Here is a 26,205-nt window from a genome sequence, read left to right on the forward strand (position 1 = left end):
ATATGCATGTTAACATTCCGCATGAATATTTGCAAATGGCAAATATGTACACGAATATACTTGTTTCACATAAATATACTTGATCTTAAGCAATGAATTAATCGTGACAATATTAAGTCACGTTCGTTTATTTCACTTTGGCTAGAATTTAAAATACGAGTTAAAATTCATTTTTTCCCGTACAAGAATATGTGAAATTTTACGTGCAAGAGGACACTTCGCGACAGGCAGATTTTTGAATCAAAGCAATAATTTTGAACACTGCTTCTGCACTTTCGAGTATATGCTTTGATAAAGAGATCGCCTGAGATTATTTCTTTTTTAGTAATATATTTAGAGTCAATTATTCCATTTGATCGAGTCTCAGTCTTTTAAAATTAACGCTACCTTTTTTTGCAATATTAAAATTTTGTTCTGATTTATTAAATTAATAAAGTAGAGTTACTTGGTTACTATTAAATTAATAAAGTAGATTTAATCAGAAACGAAGTAGTAAAATATAAAATCAAAGAACGTTAGTCCGGTAAATAAAAATTACACAAACTAATCATCTTTTTAGATCAGGATTTTCAGGTTTAACCCTTTCCGTGCCCATTGTCAGGATCTCATTCACGTGCCCAGGTGCTACTTGAATGGGAGAGAGACATTGGGCACGATGATCTAGAATTAAGTAATGTAATAATTTGTCAGCGACTGACGATGTGTTAGTGTATCGTGCACGACGTATTTTCCACATTATGTGTGTGTGTTGTTAGGCCGTGGAATTGCGTCGCTTTTTCTCATTCGTTAAAACTTCAAATATTAAAAATGTCGAGATATATATCGATTCAATTTACGTTTCGATACAATCACAATTTGTGATAATATCGTCCACGCGATTAAGCGTAACCACGTTTTTAATATTGCCGTCAATTACAATTATAATTCGAAGTTTGCTTCCATTTATTTTAAAGATATCATTTTCTCAGACGTGTTTTATCACGTTTTACGCAATGGTCACTAGCCTTCGTCAGTCGATTTCAGGAAAACGGTACGTACCTTAGAGTGTGCATGCTGTGTGTTAAGCTCGGGTGTCGGAGGCGTCCCGGGACGTCCTCTCTAGTGTAGGACCTTTGCGCCCGAGCGTTTGTGTGAGAACCGTGGAGCGATTGTGTTGGTGTGCCTGTTTTGCCATTTTTTAAATATAGCGCTAGGTAGGATAGGTAGTATACTTTCTGGTATGTCTGTTAATTATAAGTAGGTAGGGCCGGGCAGGTTGGCACAGTCTCTGGTCGGGTAGGCGCGTTTTCGCGTGACCAACCTGTTTCTGGAAATCTAATTTGAAAAATCGACGGTGAAACTGGCACGAGTAGAGCATGCACTCGTCTCTGGTTTTGCCTTTCGATTTTTCGAATTTCGCGGTCGCGGTCGCGAATGGGTCGAAACGAACGTTTATCGCTCGAGCACGCACATACGAGTGGGCAACGATCACTGCTGTGATCGTTGGTCAGTCCATGTGCACTTCAATCAGCTTCCGCGGTTTATATTTTTATTTTACCTTGGTAAGTTTTTTTTTTTTTTTTGTTTGCGATTTAGAAGTCTCGAGCTTAGATTTAAGTTTCAGCGGGCATTGCGCCCGAAGAAAGAAGAGGCTATAAGCCGAAGAGGCCCGGCAAACTGCCACTCAAGAGGGCAACTACTAATGGCTGCCCATCCTCTGGGTCATCCAGAGCATGGGAAGTCATTATTGTTACTACTTTGTCACTATGCTCGCTTTCAGTATTTGTAGTAGTAGTAGTAGTAGTAGTCTTTGCTTTTTTGGCCGATGTATATATCGGTCCATCGTCCCATTGGGCAAATCGCGATTTTTCTTATTAGTGTTGCGATAAATTAATTACGGGTTGTATTAGAGTTACGAGATAACATCGCGGCTTTTCATTAGTGTGGCGAGAAAATGATTACGGTTTGAATTAGAGTTGCGATAAAATGATAATCGCGTTTGCTTTAGAGTTGCGAATTACGATATCGCGATTGTCTTTTGCAAATTTTATTATAAATATTTAGAATTTATCTTATTTTCTATTGTTTAAAATTAGATTATAAAAATGTTAGTTTTCAATTAATTTTATAGTATTGCATGTTGTAATATCAGAATATTTAAAGTAGATTTTTTAATATAGTGAATTGTAATTTTCATTAAATTCACTTTAAGATTTAGCGTTGCGATAATGAATGATCGCGTTTTCTTAAGTAGAGTTGCGTTTACAAAATGCCCAAACCCCCCGACTACATTTGTCGGACACTGTTCCTGGATCACACGATACAGCTGCAAGAGCTGTGCAAGTGTGATCGTTCATCGGCAACCTCTTAAATGGTTGCACTTTGATCTCTCGCTATTAGTGTTGCGTATTGCTTAAATACGAGTGCATAGATTTATATTTATTAGCGTTGCGTATCAAATATCGGGAATTTTTAGACCTTTCTTTTTTTTTTTTTAATGGTAGATTAATTGATATTGCAAATATAACGAAGCACTCATCGCGTTTGATTTTGAGAATTTTCTGCTTCATAAATATTGGTAGTAAATTAGTGTTGCGAAACAAGAATATTCAGTTCCACTCTCGGCGTGTTGATCGGGTTTATATAGAGTGGAACACGATCGAATTTTAGTAGCCCTTCTGGCTATTGCTATGTTTCTTTTTCAGCACCCCTTATTAATGCGCCCCTTATTACTACGTTTATTACTGAAAATACTGCTATAAGACATATTCCTTTGTCAGCGTTAAAGTTACCATGACTGCTAAAATACAGAACTTTATTACGAATGTATATATATATATATATATATTTACATATATGAAACTGTGAGCGATTTCTTGCGCAGCAAAGTATTATAATGAAATATCTTTTCATTACAAGACTTTTTTTAAAATTTAATTCATTGCAATTGGAATTAGTGCTGGCGATTGTTCGTTCTTAGAACCATAACTTTTAACATTTTCTCGACCGCGATATTTTCAATCTTTTAACAGTAATGTAGAATTTTATAAATATTCGAATTTCATAGTGAATTTTTAATTCAGATTAAATTCAATTACTTAAAATACTTGTTTTCAACGTAACCCTAGTTTCGATTAAAAAGATACAAATGATTCTCTATATTTGCTAAAATTTAATCAATAGTAATTTGATCTATAATTAACCATTATTAGTAGTTTATTTTTCATATATAAAATGTTCTCGTTTTAAAGATACCTGTTTCTTTCATATACCAAATCAAGTAAATGAGTTTGTTTCAAATTTATCAATTTGCAGAAAGTACATTTCAATTACATATATGAACATTTCATAGCATATTAAATATGTATGCTAGATACCCAAATGATTTTTCTTCCATTGTCCGATTGTTCAGGCTTCTTCCCGTTTCCCCATTTTTAAAAGAAGCATATTACGGTCACGTTGGAGTATATAACTTTTCGATATCTTCGTAAATTTAGTACAACGAGTCGTATGTCTCTTATGCAAGACTCTAAATTGTATATGCAGTGTCAATAGTTTCATTTCCATTCTTTGGTTCCAAGTTAGACAAATGTATCTTTGATACCGAATGTTGCCAGTATGGTTGCGAATTATTGTACAATGTTTGTACTGAACGATGTAATCGTTTTCGCAGATTAATCAGTTGATTAACTTTTGGAAAACCACTACATGGATAAGTACAAACATTGCACAATAATTCGATACCACGCTAAGAACCACGCTAATACAGTCCAGTTTGGATTACTAAAAGCCACGAAAAGAATTTTGGATAACGTAAACTGGACTGCAACGTGGGACGCCGTTGGACACCGGAGGACGCCGTGGGACACCGTTGGACGCCGTGGGACACCGTGGGACATCGTCGGTCTAGTGTGGATCACCAAATGCCGCGAAAAGAATTTTGGATGATCTACACTGGACTGCAAAGTGGGACATGGTCGGTCCAGTGTGGGTCACCAAATGCCGCGAAAAGAATTTTGGATGATCTACACTGGATTGCAACGTGGGACACCGTGAGACATCGTGGGACACCGTGGGACGCCGTGGGACACCGTGGGACACCGTTGGACACCGTTGGACGCCGTGGGACACCGTTGGACGCCGTGGGACACCGTTGGACGCCGTGGGACACCGTTGGACGCCGTGGGACACCGTTGGACGCCGCGGGACACCGTGGGACATCGTCGGTCCAGTGTGGGTCACCAAATGCCGCGAAAAGAATTTTGGATGATCTACACTGGACTGCAACGTTGGACATCGTGGGACGCCGTGGGACGCCGTGGGACGACGTGGGACATCGTCGGTCTATTGTGGATCACCAAATGCCGCGAAAAGAATTTTGGATGATCTACACTGGACTGCAACGTGGGACATCGTCGGTCCAGTGTGGGTCACCAAATGCCGCGAAAAGAATTTTGGATGATCTACACTGGACTGCAACGCGGGACGCCGTGGGACACCGTGGGACGCCGTGGGACGCCGTGGGACACCGTGGGACACCGTGGGACACCGTGGGACACCGTGGGACACCATTGGACACCGTGGGATACCGTGGGACATCGTCGGTCTAGTGTGGATCACCAAATGCCGCGAAAAGAATTTTGGATGATCTACACTGGACTGCAACGTGGGACATCGTCGGTCCAGTGTGGGTCACCAAATGCCGCGAAAAGAATTTTGGATGACCTACACAGGACTGCAACGTGGGACATCGTCGGTCCAGTGTGGGTCACCAAATGCCGCGAAAAGAATTTTGGATGATCTACACTGGACTGCAACGTGGGACGCCGTTGGACACCCTGGGACACCGTTGGACACCGTTGGACACCGCTGGACACCGTTGGACAACGTTGGACGCCGTGGGACACCGTTGGACGCCGTGGGACACCGTGGGACATCGTCGGTCTAGTGTGGATCACCAAATGCCGCGAAAAGAATTTTGGATGATCTACACTGGACTGCAACGTGGGACATCGTCGGTCCAGTGTGGGTCACCAAATGCCGCGAAAAGAATTTTGGATGACCTACACAGGACTGCAACGTGGGACATCGTCGGTCCAGTGTGGGTCACCAAATGCCGCGAAAAGAATTTTGGATGATCTACACTGGACTGCAACGTGGGACACCGTGAGACATCGTGGGACACCGTGGGACGCCGTGGGACACCGTGGGACACCGTTGGACACCGTTGGACGCCGTGGGACACCGTTGGACACCGTTGGACGCCGTGGGACACCGTGGGACATCGTCGGTCTAGTGTGGATCACCAAATGCCGCGAAAAGAATTTTGGATGATCTACACTGGACTGCAACGTGGGACATCGTCGGTCCAGTGTGGGTCACCAAATGCCGCGAAAAGAATTTTGGATGATCTACACTGGACTGCAACGTTGGACATCGTGGGACGCCGTGGGACGCCGTGGGACATCGTCGGTCTATTGTGGATCACCAAATGCCGCGAAAAGAATTTTGGATGATCTACACTGGACTGCAACGTGGGACATCGTCGGTCCAGTGTGGGTCACCAAATGCCGCGAAAAGAATTTTGGATGATCTACACTGGACTGCAACGCGGGACGCCGTGGGACACCGTGGGACGCCGTGGGACGCCGTGGGACACCGTGGGACACCGTGGGACACCGTGGGACACCGTGGGACACCATTGGACACCGTGGGATACCGTGGGACATCGTCGGTCTAGTGTGGATCACCAAATGCCGCGAAAAGAATTTTGGATGACCTACACAGGACTGCAACGTGGGACATCGTCGGTCCAGTGTGGGTCACCAAATGCCGCGAAAAGAATTTTGGATGATCTACACTGGACTGCAACGTTGGACATCGTGGGACATCGTGGGACGCCGCGGGAAAGCGTGGGACACCGCTGGACGCCGTTGGACGCCGTTGGACACCGTTGGACACCGGTGGACACCGTTGGACACCGTTGGACACCGTTGGACACCGTTGGACACCGTTGGACACCGTTGGACACCGTTGGACACCGTTGGACACCGTTGGACACCGTTGGACACCGTTGGACACCGTTGGACACCGTTGGACACCGTTGGACACCGTTGGACACCGTTGGACGTCGTTGGACATCGTTGGATATCGTTGGACGTCGTTGGACGTCGTTGGACGTCGTTGGACATCGTTGGACGTCGTTGGACGTCGTTGGACGTCGTTGGACGTCGTTGGACGTCGTTGGACGTCGTTGGACAACGTTGGACACCGTTGGACAACGTTGGACACCGTTGGACACCGTTGGACACCGTTGGACACCGTTGGACACCGTTGGACACCGTTGGACGCCGTTGGACGCCGTTGGACGCCGTTGGACGTCGTTGGACGCCGCGGGACACCGTGGGACAACGTTGGACACCGTTGGACACCGTTGGACACCGTTGGACACCGTTGGACACCGTTGGACACCGTTGGACACCGTTGGACACCGTTGGACACCGTTGGACACCGTTGGACACCGTTGGACACCGTTGGACACCGTTGGACACCGTTGGACACCGTTGGACACCGTTGGACATCGTTGGACGCCGTGGGACGCCGTAGGACGTCGTGGGACGTCGTGGGACGTCGTGGGACGCCGTTCGACGCCGTGGGACATCGTGGGACATCGTGGGATGCGAGCGATTTAGCCTTAATTAATCATAAGATAGATACCTATGTTAAGTGTATTGTGAGCTCATTCTGTACAACGATATTTATCCACCTTAGAACGAAAAAAGAAAAATCTCGTTTCCCTTCACTCGCTTGCCACACAGTACTTATTGTATCGGTTCGCGATCACTCAGTTCTTTCAAACTGTCGTTTGGCGTACTCGCTCGCGCGTATTTGGGGTTAGGTTTGTTAATTCTTTCGAGAGACCGCGATCTCGTTCGTTTCGGGCGCGCCGCGATTTTTTCCTTTATCATCTGATTCATCGGGCATTTTCTTGTTTTCCCACTTTTTAAGGGAAACTTATTGAGATCACTTTAGAGTTTATAATTTTTCAGTATCTTCAATATCTTATAGCGTCGCAAAAGTAGAACGTTAAGCAATTTAGTACAGCGATTCGTATGTCCCGTCTGCAAGACACGAAATGGTATATACAGTGTCAGTAGCTACATTTTCTTTTTTTCGTTCCAAGTTAGATAAATGTGTGTTTGATACCGAGTGATGCCAGTAGGGATGCGAATTATTGTACGATATTTGTACTGATCGATGTAATCGTTGTATGGGAGATGAATGTTGCGCTTTACGTTTGTAAAGATTCGTGTAACTGCTGCGTAGGAGATAGGTGTTTCGCGGTTAGGCTACGAAATAACTATCTCTTTACGCAGGCCCATGATCAAGTAGAATCAGAACTCGACATTCTTGCCAATAGGTTGAATGTCGAGACCGATGCATAATGTTAAATAACTCATGGGCGGGTCTCGTGCGTAGTCACCTCCTCGTGGTGAGACCTGGTAATTGGCATCGTTTTCCAAAAATTAATCAGTTGATTAATCTTTGGAAAACGATACCAAGCTAAGAACTACGCACCAGTCCAGTTTGGGTCACCAAAAGCCTCAAAAAGAATTTTGTTCAAACTAATTGATAGTCGAAAACTAGTTTTAAAGAAGTGTGAATTTAGTCTTAGTGTGCAGAAACTATTAAAATGATAAAAATGGATATTGTATTAAATCGTTGAAGTCGCCAATTTACGATAAAAATTAAGAAATTGTTCAATTTGATTTTGTTGTAATGAAAAAACCGTCCTTTGCTATGTCAAGAGGTCGTTGCCGTTCGATTGACATCTCTATATCTTGTCAAGGTATATAAGAAACACGGAAGTCACGCGCGAGCTCTTTTGTGCCTGAAATTCCGGAGAGTGAACATCGAAGAAGAATTTAAATATAAGGTAAATAAAAAAAAATATCAAATAACAACATTGCAACCAGTAATTTATAACGTCTAAACCATTAATTTACAACACTTAAGCTATTAATTTATAACATTTAAGCCATTAATTTACAAAATTTAAGTCATTAATCTAAAAGAATTACTCCGTTAATTCTTAACAACTATACCAATAATTTATAACCATATTCTCCCATTAATTCAAAGTAATTATGCTCTTAATTTATAACAGTTGTACCATTAATCGGAAGCAACTCTACATTCAGTAATTTAAATCAATACCATCAATTCGTAGTGAGTGAATTAATGATTTATTTTGTTTTATTTTATTAACGAAATCTTTCAAGTCCCTAAAGTGCTGTTTTATTTTTATATAGCATTATTTTTTAATTTTAAATACAGTATCTAATTTCCCATTTCACTATTTCGTATAAAACCAATGGTAACACAGAGTGTAATTTTAAGATGTAATTTTCCATGTCTGCTCAAAACCAAGGAAACAACACCATATTCATGGAATCAAGGAAGCAAGTGCAATTTAACCGCAAGTGCAATTTAAAAGCAACCACATCTTATCTGTAGCTGCACATGAGTCAGAGGACATTTCAAATCATGTTGTTGCTTTGCTTCGGAGTATCAAGACCGTTAGATTATAAGTAATGTATGAACAAATAAACTCCGGGCAAAACAATGTCGCCGCTACAATGTCGCTTTATTATAAAATAATTTTACATCTCTGCTTCCAATGCTTAAAAACTGTTTATGTAAATGGGACCCGAGCGTAGTTACCTCCTCGTGGTGGGTCCCGGTAATTGGTATCGTTTCCCAAATAATAATACACCAAGTACTATTTTGAATATTAGTATTATTATTTGAGAAACGATATCAAGCTAAAAACTACTTCAATATAGTCTGGTCTTGATCATCCAAAATAATTTTGGTGATCTAGACCGGACTAAGACCCCCCCGCGGGGGCGCCGTGGGACATCGTGGGACATCGTGGGACATCGCGGGACACCGTGGGACATCGCGGGACACCGTGGGATGCGAGCGTTTTAGCCTTAATTAATCTTAAGATAGATACCTATGTTATGTGCATTGTAAGCTCATTCTGTACAAAGATACTTATCTATCTTGGAACGAAAAATAAAAATCTCGTCACTCGTGATGCCCTCGCTTACCACATTGGAAAAATTGTTTCCACGATTTATCGGTTCACGGTCGCTCAGTTCTTTCAAACCGTAGCGTGACGTACTCGCTCGCGCGTATTCCGGGTACGTGCGGGTCAACGTGCACTGGGCAACTCTTTGGATTCGTAAGTCGCCCCAAGCACACCTCTGTCTTGGTGACTACTCGACGACTGCTCGTCGTTTGCCTCGAATCACGGCAGTTGTCATCGCACTGGCGATACCTGCGATCCGCAATACTGTCCGATTGGTACTTCGGTACTCGGGCAGAGACCTGCTTTTCACGTCCTCCGTAATTCTGTTCAAGTGGCGAACCCGCGGGGGTGGACCCCACTGTTCAGTTGGGGCCTTGCCTTCGTAATTCTGTTCAGCGGTCCCTCCCCGGGCCCTCACTTGCTCAGTTGGAGTGTGTTAAATTGCAGGCCTATTTGCTAGATCGCTAGTATCATCGGTAGGTGCCGTCGACCGTGATAAGATCCAGACGACGTGACAGGAATCGGGCGAAGGTCAATGCTTGGGCTTTCCGCTGAACCTTAGGGTTATCTGGTACACGGGAGTACGTCACGTAGGTTTGTTAGTTCTTTCGAGAGATCGTGATTTCGTTCGTTCCGGGCGCGCCGCGGTTTTTCTTTCACCTTCTGATTGTTGGGGCTACTTTTCCATACTAGCCCCATTTTTTTTCTTTCGTTCCAAGTTAGATAAACGTGTCTTTGATACAGAATGTCGCGGATAGGGTTGCGAATTATTGTACGATGTTTGTACTGATCGATGTAATCGGTGTATGGGAGATGAATGTTGCGTTGCGTGGGAGATAGATATTGCGTTGTGTGAGCTTTGTTTTACGTTTGTAAAGATTCATGTAAGCGCTGCGTTGGAGATATGTGTTTCGCGGTTAGGCTACGAAACAACTATTTCTTTACGCAGGCCCATGATCAAGTAGAATCAGAACTCGACATTCTTGCCAATAGGTTGAATGTCGAGACCGATGCATAATGTTAAATAACTCATGGGCGGGTCTCGTGCGTAGTCACCTCCTCGTGGTGAGACCTGGTAATTGGCATCCTTTTTCAAAAATTAATCAGTTGATTAATCTTTGGAAAACGATGCCAAGCTAAGAACTACGCACCAGTCCAGTTTGGGTCTCCAAATGCCGCCAAAAGAATTTTGGATGATCCAGACTGGACTGCACCGTGGGACACCGTTAGACACCGTTGGACACCGTTGGACACCGTTGGACACCGTTGGACACCGTTGGACACCGTGGGACACCGTGGGACACCATGGTACACCGTTGTACACACTGTGATATGTCTTGACTATGTGGAATCGATCTTGAGCCCATTCTGTACAATGATACTTATCTGACTTGGAACGAGATATAAAAATCTATTCTTCTTCTTCACTGAATCTTGTGGTTATTTTGTGCATAGGAGTGCGTCGCGTAAGTCCATTGATTCTTTTGAAAGATCCCGATGTTTGAAATTATTGTCTTATTTCAAATGAATTTTTAACGTATTATCTTATTGTTTCTAATTGAGTTATAACGTCATAAATTTGCAACTTAGTAACAGTTGAATTCAAATACCTCGAAACAAGGTTTCGCGCGCGTTTGTGCAGTAATTTTTAAGTATATTTAGTGGCGAACTTTTGAATTCTTGCAAATATTTTCCAATATTTATAACACGCGACTATAGTGTATTAGTGGAATGTATATTTCGTATTCTAATAACGAAAATTCACAGTATATATTCGAATTGCGAACAGTATAATTCTTGCAAACGATTGCATTGCATTCACGTTATTCATGAGCATTTGTTTGCTATCGAAAAATATCTCACAATTTTCAACTAAATAATATTTTTCAATCCCGGGCAATCAGTATTCTTTGATATATAATTACTAATTGTATCACTATACAGTAAACTAATTACCTGTATAACTGGTATAATTATTAATTATATGGCAAGTAATATGAGCTAATTGGTTGCGATCCTAACTAGGCGTTCGTATCAATGTATGTATGATATACGGTATAGTCATAAAATATGAATAAGAATGGAGTATTTTAAAATTAAATAACTCCATCCAAACTTCTTATGAATTTCTATGAGTAAGCAGGTTTAATGTTCAATCTACCATTTTTTTTTTTTTGCAAAATGTCGCGAGGGTTGTTTACATCTCCAAATATCATGACCTTCTTGCGCATTGGTCAAGCTTTACGACTTTTACGAGGTAAACTATCACCCATGTGTGTCTTTCGGTGTGAGAATCATTGCGCTCCGTTGTTTAGGCTGACCTTCTTTCGTTCGTGCAAGGAGGTTTGCTCGCGTGCAGGCACTTGAATTTCCTTATACCTGTATACGTAGTCGAACACCCTGTATATATCTTTCTTCTCCATTACGCAAAATTAAGCTCTAGAAATCCAAAGCGTTCACTAAATTAAAAACAAAATGGAAGGGAAAGTAATAAATAAAAAGTCATGAAGTCAATTCAACGTAATCGTCATTCAATTTATTACATTTGTACATATTTAGTCTTGTTCTACGCTTCTATCGTCGTGTTCCTCCATTCTCTCGCACATTCGCACTCACGCATTCAACCTTTCTCTCCACCTCTCTCCCATACTCTCATTTTCTCTCTCTTCCCTTTCCTAATTTTTCCCTTTTTTCTTTCGAAATTCGATCGAACATTCACGTGGCTAGACTTCTCCCCGAAAAAAATTCACGTATACGCACATGTACGCATCAGGCAGACAAAAAGGACGCTTCTCGGCGGTCGTATGGACCATGCCTGGTACGTTACTGTTGTAATTAAAATAGCACGATACATTTGAGGGCGGCTAGCCATTCTTCGTTTTATTTCTTTTTGTTTTTCTTTTTTCTTTATTTTACATTTTCTCTTTTTCCCTCAACCGTCTTCTTCCTTATTCTCCCTGGCTTTCATCGCGTTTCTTTCTTATCCTTCCTCCTCTATTATTGTTCTTCTTTCACTTCTTTATATCTGTTTCTTTCTTCTCTTTTTTTTTTTTTGTAATTTTTTCTCTCTTTTATTTCTTTTTTGTTACTTTTCATTTATTCCTTTTTTTTTCTTAAATAGACGATTACGCACTGCCTCGTTCAGGGGCGAAGAACAGACTCGAGAGGCACGCGGCAACAAGTACACTGAATAACACGTTTAATAACTCTGATGTACGTGCGCGTGCACGATTTCATCTCTTGTACTTATTATTCACGTAACTATATGTATATATACGTATATGTGTTCACGTATGTATGTACGCATATATGTATATACTTTTCATTTTGTTAATTTTATTCGTTTATATTTTTCTTCCATTTCTCCCACTTTTTATTTTCCACTTTCCTTCTGCTTCCCTTTCTTCTTCTTCTCTTTCGTTTTCGTCGGATTCTCTCGCGGATAGAAATTGTTCCATCGCCATGTTGCGCACATACGTAAGTAGATTCGCCTTTTCTCCTCTCTTTCACTCATCTTTTTAGTTCTCTTTTACATCTTCTAAACTCTTCGCTTGCTTTTTACTGTCTGTTTCGCTAAACAAATACACGTGCAACTGAACGGCGAATTCTCGCGCGCTGTCGCACGATTCATCCCGTGGCTAGAGTAAACTATAATTCGGAGGTCAGTCGTCTAACGCTATCGAGCTATCGAAACTCGGTCGTGGTGCCAGAGAGACGCGCGTTATACGTTAATCATGTACGTGTATCGTGTATATATATATACACACGCATTTATATATGTATATATATATGTATATTATACGGATACATTATAATCTAGGAGTTCTGATTAAAAGGTCCAAGGAAGTCCAATACGCTACCATTACGAATAGTTTCACCTCGACGAACAGCTTGACTCTACATTTCCGTGACACGTTCTTTCTCCTTTCCTTCGTTTCTTCGTTATCGATTGACGAATCGCATCGATCCCTCCCTGTCCCATAAATTCGTCAGAAATTTCTTCGCTCGTTTAACGTAACAATTTCGAATGGATAATCGCAACAACCAGAACATTAGAGCGGAGATGCCTCGTTTTTACGTAAATCGTAAGAGTAGAATAGGCGTGATTGCGCGTACAAGATTTGCATTAGACCTTTTAAACGGAGTAAGTTTCGACTATGAACAGTCCATACCACTACGTAGTTTCGTTTACTACTGGGATCGTACGATAGATCGATCGATGAGGAAAGAGTCGGCCGAAATCTATCCGCCATCGTACGTTTCGCTAACGATTGTCACTCTCGTCGGACGATTAACGATTAACAGGTAATTGAAACGAATTGATCACCCCCGCAGCGATTATTAATTAACAGCTGTCTCGATTTAACAGGTTCAACGAGTTACACGAAGAGACTATTATTATTTATAGCGTTGGTAATAGTTCGTTACGCCTATGATTATCGAACGATCGAAGTAACACGCGAGGCAGCTGATAATCGATCATGTTGGAACCGAAGGTTGGTTCTTTCGTTCGATCGATCGATCGATCGTTCGGTTCAGTCGCGTGACTATCGTTTTTTTCTTTTTTCATATTCCTTTTTTTTTTTTCTTTTTTTCTTTTAAAAAGCAACGTGGCGCACAGCGCTCGTTAACGTTTTAGCAACCTATGAAACTTCGAGTCAACGAAGAGAAATCACCAATTGCCTTTGATCGTTCGAAGCGCGGGCACCACCACCGCACGAAGGTTCGTCAACGTCCGTCAACGTTAGAAGGCATAGAATTTTTTTACTTTATACTTGCACTCTTCTTTTACTTTTATTTAATTACTCCTTCTTTTTCTTCTTCTTAATTTTTTTTTCTTTTGCTATTTTTTCATCGTTTCTAATTTGTTGAATTTATCCCCGACAATCGTTAAATATTACCGCACGCGGTAGTATCAAAATAAACCACACCGAGTGTATAGTATAGAATATTCGTAAGTGTATGTATGTACAGTAGAGTTTCTTCTATCGTATTTATATATTTGCGTTTATTATATTTGTTTTTTTATTTTTTCTTTTATTCCTCACTTCAAACCATAGTTCCGCGCTCGTCCCCGTTTTACGTTCCTTTCATTTTATTTTTATCAAAAAGTCGCACCACCATCGTTTCGTATTTTCTTGTTTCTTTAATTGTTGCTTTATCTTTGTTCCTCGCTCTCTGCTTGTCGTCCTGCTGTATTCGCTCCCTCCATTTACTCTTGTAGCGCTCTTTTGTTCTCTCTCTCTCACACTCTCTCTCTCTCTCTCTCTCTATTTTTTTTATATAGGAAATACACTACGATTAAAGTATATCACAGATGTTAACGAGAAGAACGTTCTAGAACGCGAGAAAGAAACGAAGAGAAGGAAACGAAGAGAATACTTGACTCATCGTCAGTCGCCGCAGGATTTATTCGGAAGTACACGGCAGCTGGTGTCGTCATAGCTTTCCACGCGAACCCGTCCAAGTTAATACCAATTGACATAGAGATTATAGATTGTACGAGTTTCAATTTGTATTAAAGATTATCACAACGTCGGAGTTAGTCTTAAGTTCCTAATCGTATTTACCTCGAGCTCCGAGCTAATCGTCCAGTTTGCTTCTTTTGTTTCGTTATATAGAGTTAGCGTGAAAGAGGTGACAAAAATACCAGTATAATCGACTAAACTATGAACTGGCTGTTTATTACTTTAGCCAATCGTAACAATATTTATTCGGCCTCCCCATTCTTCCCCCGTTTCGACCACGCACCACCTTGGTTCTGAGAATATTTAATTACGAAGCTCTTAACGTCTATTGTTAATACACGAGATTCTTTTGTTCCGTTTGTTCTTCCTGTCTCTCCGCAGCTAAAATCTCCGTCCCGCGATAAGACTACGCTACTTTTTATTCTGTTTTCCTAATTTCTTTTATAGTCCGAAACTGTATTTTTTTTTTTTTTTTATCTAGATTTTCTGGCACTTCGGTAATGACCATTCGCGTTCGTGCTCTTCTTCATTTTCCCTCATTGTGTTTTCCGTACCTTCGGTTTGGCACCTTTCTGTTTCTCCGTCGAGAGCTACCCACGATCCGCCGCGGCTCTCGAAACATTCCTGCGAACGACACGCGTTATTTATTCGACGAGCTGGAGAAAAAGGAAAGGCGAGAAAGTGTGGTCCGATTAATTGCAATTGTCGCGTAGACTCGACAAATTTGTTTTTTTCCTTTTTTTTTTTTTTTTTACCTAACGACTACGTAAATTCTCTAATTATTGACGCAGAACTACATCGTTCTTCATCCTACCAATTCCTACGGATCGACTTCCACGGTGTATTTTTTAACGGAACGTAAGATCAGTTCCGCTGGCAATAATAGATTGTCATAGGTTTTTCATTTCTTTTTTTTTTTTTTCATTTCTTCTGATTTTTTTTTTTTTTTTTTTTTTCTTTGGTTGCCCTCGCTTGTCGTTTGCACGCGCGTTCAGCCGTTCGCTAACGCGCACACGCGATCTCTCATTCACGTCATCCCTTCGAACTATTTCATTTTGCGCGCTGAAAACACACAATTGTTCTATCCGTGATCGAACACGTTCTCCCGTACCTTCGATTCCCATTGATCTTCGCTTTCGGTTACACGCTCGACCAACAGCGAATCCGTTTCCCTGCCCAGAAAACGCCATCCATTCACCCTTCCGATGTTCCCGATCTTCTCTAAACCTCCTGCTCCCTATCTTTGGCAAGTTCACGGCGGCAAAGTTACTAGAATATAACGACTATATTGTCATGCACTACAGTCTTTCTTAGAGCCCAAACATTGAACCCTCGCAGAACCCTCCATGGTACTTTGCCGTGGATACCATGGTCGGCTAGCAGTTGCATAGAAATCTATACTGTTTCTCGGTAGAACCGATTACTTTTGCTTTTTGTTTCCTCTTTTTTTTTTTTGTATTTTTTCCTTTTTTCTTTTTAGAATCCGTTTCTCTAAATTTCAGATAGGAGTGTAGATCGCGCGAAGACCATTCGATCTTGAACTTTAAGAACGATCCGAGGGTGCTCTATCGAATCTCTCGGACCTCCCCTTCGTTTCTTCCGTTACGTCGGTTCCATCGTGGATCGCGGTGACGGACGAAACGGACGTCGACCCGTCCGGCGTCTCCTCGCTGGATTTCCTCGTGTGATGGCTGTTGCTGCTCGTCGAGTCGGTATCGTCCACGTATATGCGAACGTCCGAGCCAATGGTCGTGCAAACCGCTTCCGGTATATTTACCACGGCGATTCCGTTCCTGCTACCGTTTCCACTAGCGCCACCGCTTCCGGTTCCGCTTGCACTCGCGCTTGCACTCGTGCTTGCACTCGCGCTTGCACTCGCGCTTCCGCTCGTGCTCACGCTCGTGCTTGCCATCATGCTGTCGCTCATGTTACCGATCGATATCGGCGACACCTCCTCCGATCGTTGCTCGGTGACGTATACGTAGCTGCCCGTACGAATCGACGGAGGGTATTGGTCACCGACACCGGCCGCCATTCCCAGGGAATTTCCGCACTTGAGCTTGGACGGTCTCCTTTCGTTAATTATCGACTGCACGTCAAGATCGTCCGTCGGCGGAGCAGATACCCGTCGCTCGTTTTTCGTTTTCTTGGAATCGTCCAATTTGTTGCTACCCTTCGATGCACCGTTTTCCGTGTAATCGTTCGACACGCTCGGCGTTCTGGATGGGGCGTTGCTTGCGGTACCGACGCTCACGTTCGTGTCCGACTGTGACTGCGTGTCGCTCGATGGCCTGCGACTCAACGTTGCCTTGGACGGGTAAATAGTGGCCGTTGGCAAAAGATAACGTTCGCTGCTTAGTTTAGGACAGGCTAGCGTGGTTACCGAGCCGGCCGGTGACACCGGGGAAGAACTCGTTGGAGGTTTGATCACGCTCAACAAACACTTGTTCTCTTGTCCGTTGCTGCTGGTCGCCTGCCAACGTAAATTAGCATATATTAATTGGTGAGAAATCACGATGGTTAATCGCTTCGTGAATAGCGAAGGAAATGTGCCAGAGAGAGTTTTTGAAATTCTCTTTGAGATGTAGGATTCTTTGTGGAGGTGAATGATGATTTTTCTTTTCTTTCTTATCTTTTTTTCCTTTTTTTTGTGAGGAGTTTGCGAGGACACTGAAAGGAGTTTAAAAGTAAAAAGTAAAGTATTAAATGAAACGATAGAAACTGTGTTTAACGATAAAATAATTAGCGTGGCAAATGAGTTTGTATTTGACGCCTTGATGTGCACGGTAATTGAAAATTTGTATAGAACGATAAACACATTACTATGCGTGTACTATACGGTTGAAATAGTATTACGCAGGCTATCGAGAAGTCGCATTGATCAACTCCATCGATCGAGAAGCAAAAGGGATGACGTTGCAAAGGCTGTCTTTTCACATTCATCTCGGAATTTTCTATTGTTTATGTCATCTGTATTGTTTGTGTAATGAACAGACTCGCGCGAGTACGTAATTTGTTTTCTAAAAATGAAACTTTGATCGTCTACTTATGTAAGAAAGATGAGAAATTGGTAAAAAATAGAGTTGATCAGTTTGGCTTCTGGGAAGCTTCTCGTACGTGCTCGGAACGCAAAAGCATAGAACAACAAACGGGTCATCACGTGCTATTTTCTTTTTACTTTATCGATTTATCTGCAAACTGAAAACTTACTTGTAACTGTTAACAAAATTGCCTACCTAAGGGAAATAAAATTATAATCCCGATGAAAACTAATCATGCTTAGAATTTGTCGTTCGTAGAGAAAATAAAAATAATTTTACCTGTAACCTTAGACACTGCGCGTGGGTGGGTTCTCGGCTTACTGCAATGTAATTGCATTGAGGAATAATTCGAGGCACGCTTAGATTGCTCAGTGGCTTCTCGAAAACTTCGGCGACTTCAAAATGCATCGGCAGTAAGGATCTCTTCTGGTTATGCCCCGAGTGAAACGTTTGTCGACGCTTCGATTTGAACATGGACGGTCTTGAACTGGAACGATGATACGAATTGCGCCGCGACAACGTGGCGAAAATCGTTCCGTCTATAAAACGTAGAAATTGCGATATCTTTTAGATTATTCGTTAAAAAAAAAAAAAAATCACATATTATCGTGCACCTTAAAATTTCCTGATAAACGTAAAAGCATAAAATACTTTTAGCCTATTACGTCTTATTTCGTAATAAGGAAATTTCTTATGAAAAGTATATATGGAAAAGTATTTTAAAAACGCATACAAGTTTTCATCGTTGAAAAACGATACCCAAAATTACAAAAATACATTGCCAGTGCTTTAAACAGATCGATATAAAATTTCCTAAAATATTAGAATTTAGTATCTAATATCGAGATGTAACGCTACAGATGGCAATCAAATAATATTTTAATAATCAAAGAACGAATTAGATTTAATAACGACCGGTGAATAAAATAGATTACCACGAATCGTACGCAAGTTTGAAATATCGTTTTGCCTAATGCAAAATGGAAAATTGAAAGATTCGTTACGCGATTCATCGATTGAGCTGGCTTTGCCACATCTATCCATAATTTACATTCGGTTGTCGAATATTTTACTGTACACGTACCGCCTTCGTCTTCCTCCCGTGGTGGATTGTAAATAAAATTCGCAGGCAAGGAACGAACTTTGGCAAGACCAGGTCTTCTCTTAATAAGAATCTTCTCGTTCGTCACTAAAATAGACTCGCGTTCTCTAAAGTCGTCGTCCTCCTCGATGCCACCATCGTCTCCTCTTCCTCGTTTCACCGTTTCCTCGTCTTCCTCTTCTTCCTCTACCTCCAACAGCTCTTCCTGCTCCGCGGCCAATTCCCTCTCCAGCTGAGTTTCCATGTCAAGCTCGTCTTCCATCTGAGAAATAAATTTTAGATTTTAAGTCGATTCTCTTTCAATTTTATTACATTTTAACGCGATAGACATACATTTTCAACACCGAATCGTTCTATTTCACAATCTGTTTAACCGTGTTCAGGGAAAGACGCGTTTGCGGTGTAACTTTTCAACGAAAATCTTGTCCCGATTAGCCACGAATCGGTCGAATTCACTGTCTCGATTAAGATAATGTAGATATTTAGATAGAATCCGACACAAGGTTTTAAAGTTTAAATGTAACTTTATATTTCACAAAGAATAACTTGGAACACTCGGTGCACGGATGAAAGTTAAACGTGAGCGAAGCGATGCCGTTTCACTGTGTCTCTGACTGAGTACGACTGAAGTATGGACGATGCGCGTGGTAAAAATGAAAACTCCAGGTAGAACATGGGTCAAGCGAATTCGTCAATTGCAATTTCCAGCTAATTGGTAATTGATATAGAAGCAAGTATGCAAAGTGTGAACTGACCGTCCCCACTAACGGTTACTGGAAGGTACGGAACGTACCCTCGAGCGAAGCATAGGGGAATGTTAGAGATTGTGTTGCAAGATTTAACCGTTAGGTTAATAAACCCAAGAAGCGCTTTGAGTTAAAAAGCGCATCGTAAAACTATGGGACTAGGCAGAAACAATAAGCTTTATGGATGGCATATGGAATAAAATAAATAAAATAGTAAAAATTCGTTTTTGACACAGGATTAATGGCTCCTTGGAGTTTGTTAATGGTCCGAGCGAATGTTAAGGACAGCGTAGATAGGGAAATACAACTGAAAACAGATATATTATTATGATTATGATATAGATTATTATGATATTATTGATATTATTATTATTATTATTATTATTATGATATAGATTATTATGGATGAACAAATGGACGAGTGTACGAAGAGTGGGTCGCGTTACAGAACACATTCAACGCACTATAATTATTAATTATACTTGTCGGAGACGAAAGGACACCGGGGCCTTCCCCTGGAACTTTGGGAAAATCCGTAAAATCGTAATTAAAGTTGTAATTAAACAATTTGCCGCCATTCTGCCCAATTGTACTTGTTTGCTATTATCTGTGATAATAAACTTGGGCTCAAGGCGACCATCAGCCGTCGAACGTAGCCGCGATCAACGGGACGGGCGCTCCGTCTAACAAAGGTGCGGAGCGATGTTATGAACCTCATTAAAGGAAATGCCCATAGAGGTACCCGACAGTAAAACATGCCAACTGTTCCTTCGGACAATGAATACCCGATGTTGAGGCACGTACACAGTACAAGTCTAATTAGCCCGAGGACCCGCTATAAAACCTGGGTTTTTCGGCAATTAAGATTTGTGCAAACGGACAGGCAGCTTTTGTCTCAAATCGACCAATCGACAGCGACGTCGATCCGAGGATCTCGCGTACTTAGACACCCCACCATAGTTGGCCTCGGTAGCGTCATTGGGACGAAAATTCATTCTTTCTCGAGATCTGATCGGCGAAGGGAGTAGCGCCTTACGATGAGCGAGTAGTACACGTTTGAGTTAGAGCAAGTATATCTATCCTCCCGTTGACCGTGGATTCGTTATCGAACCTAAGACCATTATCACTAGTGTCGCGAGTGCCTAATCGCCGCTGTTGATTGTCGAATCGGTAGTGTTCATACTCGTAGTATCAGGCCGTATCTTCGTTACAACACAACGCTGGCCAACTCCAAGGGAGGTCTATCAAACGCCCACAACCCTGTTCCTGACTCGTCTCCGACATACTAATTCGTATAATTTAGGTACAAAGAATTAGACATTTCATTCATGGAAATAGAAAATCGATTAAGAGTTTAATCGATTAATTCTCACCTGTTTGTGACTTTCTTCGAGGTGTTTCATGAGCACGGCGACGACGACGTTGACAAGAACGAATTGTGCCATCAGCACGAAAATTACAAAAAATATCGGGGCTATAATGGTGCTCACGCAACAATTCTTCACGCAGTCCGCTGCTTCGTCGCAGTCGTCCCTCAGGGTGTCCTTCATGATACCGTTCCAATTGTCGCCGGTGGCTACGCGAAAAAGCGTTAGAAACGCCATACCAAAATTACTGAAATGAGCATGCTCCCCGAGACCCTGGCAAGGCATGTCGTCGTTACATTCTGCAATAATTAACATATATCGTGGACTAAATTCCTACAGGAACTGGTAGCAAACGGTACTATAACATAAAATATACAACGTGGACAGCAGGGGACAGAGAGTTGGTTTTAAAGAAAATCGTTGTTTGAAAAATTCTCTGTGATAATTTAGCGCTTACCTAATCGGCCAAATAGTTCTACACCAAGAGCTGCGAAGATGAAAAAGAGCAGAAAAAATAGTAATCCTAGATTTCCAACTTGCGGTAACGCCTGCATTACCGTATCTAAAAGGGCGCGTATTCCTTTTGCCATTTTCAGCAACTTCAAAACTACAAAAATCGTTCCAATCGTTAGCCGATCCCCTTCGTTGTCCTCTTGTTTTCTTTTCTTTTCTTTCTTTTTTTTTTTTTTTTTTTTTGTAACTTACCTCTAGCGATTCGTAAAACTCTCATTACCCGAATTATCGTAGGATTGATCGGAATGATCTTCGACTCAACTTCTTCAAGAACTATACCAACCACCGATAATATCACGATTCCTACGTCTAATTGATTCCATCTAGGGTGAAATAGTCAGTTTGAATATTTGATATTGTGCGAAAAAATATATTTTTTTTTCTTTTTTGACGAAAGTACGACATACTTGTCTTTAAGGTAAAGATGTAGACCTAAGGCAACGAGTTTCATAAAAGATTCGAGGATGAAGACCGCGGTGAAGAAATAATTGAATATCTTTAGAGCGTAAGTCAGAGCTTTTGGCATCATGTAAAATTCCATCGCCATGGTAACAACATTCAGGCCGATCACCGCAGCAATTGCTAGGTCGAAATATTTAGAAGTCACAACGTTGTGAACGAATAGCCTCGATTTTGAGTAGTTCGTGTAGTAGGGTGGCTCGTGCATTTCTGCGAATCGAATGGTTTGCCTTTAATTTCGTTTCTTCGATCTCGTTCAGTTAAACGCAAAACACACTCTTCCTTTTCTTACTTCGTCGTTTCTTCTCCATTTGCAAGGCTCGTTTGGCAGCTCTTCTCACTCGTTCCTCCTTCTCTTGTTCCTCGCGACATCTATGAAAATTTTCCACCACAACGCCCACGAACATGTTAAGGACGAAGAAGCCAACCAACAGGATAAAAGCTATGAAGTAGAGCAGTCGCCATTCCGAATAATTCTCGATTGGCTGAAACGGATGATAAGGGATACTTTGCAGGTATACCTAATCGGATTACAATCAGGATAAACCAGTTACTAATTTCACAATAATCGTTAAAGTAAGACCACGGTTCAAAATTTTCATTTGCACGCTCTCTTTCTGAAATACGTATATTTTATACGTACATTTTTTTAAATAATTTCACCGACATAATTGAAGCTCGTATTGCCAACCAAAGAACGCATACCACCAAAGCTGTTAAAAATTCTGTTACCAGAGACGATTTACGCGTTACAAATGTCATTTTTATTTACTGGAAGTATCGTTTCCACGACGGTAAGAACGATAACCTCTAAAGGCGATGAAACGATCTTCCACCAGAAAGTAAATCTAAAAGGCGATCCTACTTGGGATTATGGTATTGCGATCGATAATCTGGTCGAATTAAAAATCAATGTTGGTATTAAAAAGAAAGAACTTTGGGGGAAAAAATAAATGACCCTAGGGTATATGTAGATTAAGCGAAGTGGTAATATAATATGCAAATAAAATTGGCGCACTCGAGCGCGTTACCTGTTGATCGACGCCTACAGCGTCGAGTCCGGTGTACATGATGTTCACCCATCCGTCCCTCGATGATAATACGAACAATGACATCAACGCTTTTCCAAGATCGTCGAAATTGTATTTTCTGTTTAACCAAACGTTGCGTTTGTCGGCCAGGCAGTCCGTCTTATTGCGTACATTTTTAATATCAGGCCCCTCGCAGTAATAAAAGGCACCCTTGAACAGCTGCACGCCCAAGATACCGAAGATTACGAAAAAAGTACAGCATATCAAAACGATGTTGCCGATAGGTCGTAAAGAGGATAACAATGTCTGAACAACCAGTTTCAAACCAGGAGCTCGATTAATAACCCGTAATGGTCTTAGTGACCTTAAAAGTCTAAAAACCTGCAACGATACGAATTATAGGTTAGGGTTATTTGATAACAGGTGAGAAAGTTATGCGAAACGCGATTATCATGTGTCCCAAAACAGTGTCAATTTCATATCGTTTCATTTATTCGAATGTTTATGAATAGTTTGAAAAGATATTTTTCAGGATGATTGTTTTTGATTAGCTTTTTATTAATCGCTTTGGATGATTCAGTGTTTCAAATATTAGAGTAATTTGTATACAATGTATTGTATAAAATGAGTAATGTTCATGTATAACGTATATTGTAACATGTGCTAGGCATCGATTTATCCACATACTTATTCATCGATTGTTATTAGCATCCTGGCGTCAAGTGACGTCTCTGCTACGTCAAGTGACGTCCCTGTCACGTCATTAGCAACTCTGATATGCGTAAAGGCGTGACACGACAGGCACGACACTAAGTATTAAAGGGTTAATTATTTACTCGTTTTACAAAAATATCTCAATTTTAAGACGATGTAAACTGTGTGCCTGTGTATACGCAGATTCCAACGAAATTAAATGCTATCTGTGTAGAAAATTTCGTGAAGTTGAACCGTAAATCAAAATGTGAAACATAGAGTATTCGAATTCGATGGAACAAATGAAAATCAGTGCTTTGATTTAATTAGAGAAATACGACGATTAAAAACAAATTTATTCTATTTTATACCGTTGAATATAATCTGCGCAAATCTCTTTGGCGTGTTTTCTTCGCATTTTATATATAATGAAAAGGAGACAGGAAGACAAAGAAAAGAAACAAATGTAAAAGTGAATTTACGTTAGAATCACGTTAAAGAGAAAAACGTACCCTCAGTATTCCAAATATTCTTGGACTACTCGCCGACAGTAAGGACATTGATAAGTCGATTATGGAAATGATCACAAGAACTCCGTCCATAATATTCCATCCTGAAGTAAAATAAGCGTCGGATCCGTACAGCATACCAGATGCAACAACCTGCGACAAATTGTAATCCGTTTTCGTGGAAGATATTCTCTCTGTTTTCCGCAGAGATATCAAAACTTCTTTGTTACCTTGATAAACATCTCAACAGCAAACACCGCGGTAAAAATGTAATTCGCGGTGGATAAAAAAAGTCTCTCTCCGCTATCCGGTGGTATATTTGGCCGTTCCATCGCCAGTGTGATACAATTCAGACCAATGAAAAAGAGAACCACGTTATCGAACCATCTTTGATCGACTAACTGCCGACATAAAACGCGAAATCTGAAACGTAAATACGTTTGCAATTTGTGGAACGATCGTTCGTTGTCAAATCGAGGAACACGCTTAATCATAGTAAAAATTTGTATCGACGATATTTAAGAATATTTAACAATCCGACGATATTGAATTTTCATTCAAAAAAAAAAAGGAATATTAAAAAATGTATTAACTGATTCGATCGTATTTTTCTTGTTTCGAAATACTTCAAGTAAATAGATTTCTTTTTAAGAAAATATCGCACATAAAGCGTAGCGCGCACACACAAACGTACCTGTTATTCGGTGGAAAAATGTAAAGCGAGTAATCATCACGTTCCTTAAGGCATCCTTTCGGTTCAAAAAACATGAATATTTTTTTAATTCTCTCGATGCTGCTTGCACTACCATGACCATTCAAGGGAGGCGTCTGTTCGTCTGTACGGGGATTGTCATCATCTTGATCGGGAAGTCGTTTAATTCTGGGCAGTGGACCAGTCTCCATTGACAGATTATTGATTGTACGTGCCGTTGAGCATTGCATAGGCACCTCGTCTAGAGGTAAGGTTTTTCTCGTCGGCGACTGAATGTTTTCGTTTCCACGCAACGAGTTCCTTCGCGAAAGATCGCTAATCCATCGCATCTTTAAAACATATTAATCCCCGTGATTACTTTATCACGAATTACCAAAGTTTATCTTTCGTAATTGATTGCTAGAATATCTTTTACTTGGAAAACCAAGTCGTGTTGACGATTAATATTTGTAAATTTCTTCGTAAAAATGTAACTCTTATTCCTACGGTATTATTACGATTTCGATACAAATTTTCATATTTTCTATGTAAAATTTGAAATAATTTAATCAATTCGATCTCAAAATCAACCGACGATTAATTTTGAAAATACGTTTGCGTCTTTTCTACGCGCGTTTTTCTCTATATCTAGACTTTTAATTTTTTTTTATTTATTTATTTATTTACATTTTACAATTTGTCCAGTAGGACATTTGGTAAAATATTACAGCTTAGTGGTATAATAATGTAACACGTGGATGGCTACCCCCAGTGGGATACCATCTTCGAATTTGATCGATAGACTTTTAATATACGCGAAAAAGAAATATTGCGTTTCATAACGAGTTTGAAATTTTTGACAAGACTCACCTGATTAGGCGTTGCTGTGTAACGCCGTATAGAGGAGCTACGGCTTGCGATGGAATTATTAGGGCTGAGACTACGATTATTGCTTGTTAGGACGGTCGTTCGATTATTCGGTGTGTCGCTTTGCGTGTCGTTTCTTATCGAACCGTGTAAATAACCGCCGTTGAAACTGAAAGGTAATTTTGCGAAAATTACCACGGCAAAGGAGAAACTGGAGCATAAACATGATCATCTATTGTGAACAACGTTTATCGCGGACTACGTTACTGTTACATCGGTGTTTCGAATACGACGTTACCATCAATTTGCATTACTTGCATATTTCGCTTCGACAACATTCTCCGGCAAATAATTGAACAAGAAAACAGAATTAGTAATTTAACTTGTAGATATTACGTTTGACTATGTGCATGAATAAATTTACCTTGGTTGCGATATGATGAATTATTGAAAACCTAACTGGCGAACGAACTGCCACGAATAGATTTTTACCATTTCTTTCTATAGTACACTCGTAGTTTCAACGTAAATGATATCTTTGTATTACGCCTTAACGATGGTATTTTAATTCTCATTATTCAATGTAGTTTTACTACTCGCTATGCTTTACGCAACTAAAATCTTGCGATTGAATTTTCATCG

General features: G+C 40.9%; 1 protein-coding gene across 1 annotated transcript in view; it reads right to left on the bottom strand.

Moving 5' to 3' along the window:
* Positions 1–12,179: 12,179 nt before the first annotated feature.
* The window catches only part of LOC117231425 (voltage-dependent T-type calcium channel subunit alpha-1G), a 108,515-nt gene continuing 94,489 nt past the window's right edge, over positions 12,180–26,205 (bottom strand). The window contains 13 exon segments of the mRNA XM_033489861.1: positions 12,180–17,017; positions 17,865–18,124; positions 18,670–18,949; positions 20,807–21,099; positions 21,258–21,407; positions 21,506–21,636; positions 21,721–21,982; positions 22,065–22,257; positions 22,804–23,184; positions 24,009–24,158; positions 24,236–24,428; positions 24,700–25,046; positions 25,567–25,732. Of these exon segments, the coding sequence (XP_033345752.1) occupies positions 16,088–17,017; positions 17,865–18,124; positions 18,670–18,949; positions 20,807–21,099; positions 21,258–21,407; positions 21,506–21,636; positions 21,721–21,982; positions 22,065–22,257; positions 22,804–23,184; positions 24,009–24,158; positions 24,236–24,428; positions 24,700–25,046; positions 25,567–25,732 (3,736 nt within the window). The 3' untranslated portion in view covers positions 12,180–16,087.

This window comes from Bombus vosnesenskii, unplaced genomic scaffold (assembly GCF_011952255.1).
Source record: "Bombus vosnesenskii isolate JDL3184/JDL3185 unplaced genomic scaffold, Bvos_JDL3184-5_v1.1 scf7180000013272, whole genome shotgun sequence".
NCBI classification, from domain to species: domain Eukaryota; kingdom Metazoa; phylum Arthropoda; class Insecta; order Hymenoptera; family Apidae; genus Bombus; species Bombus vosnesenskii.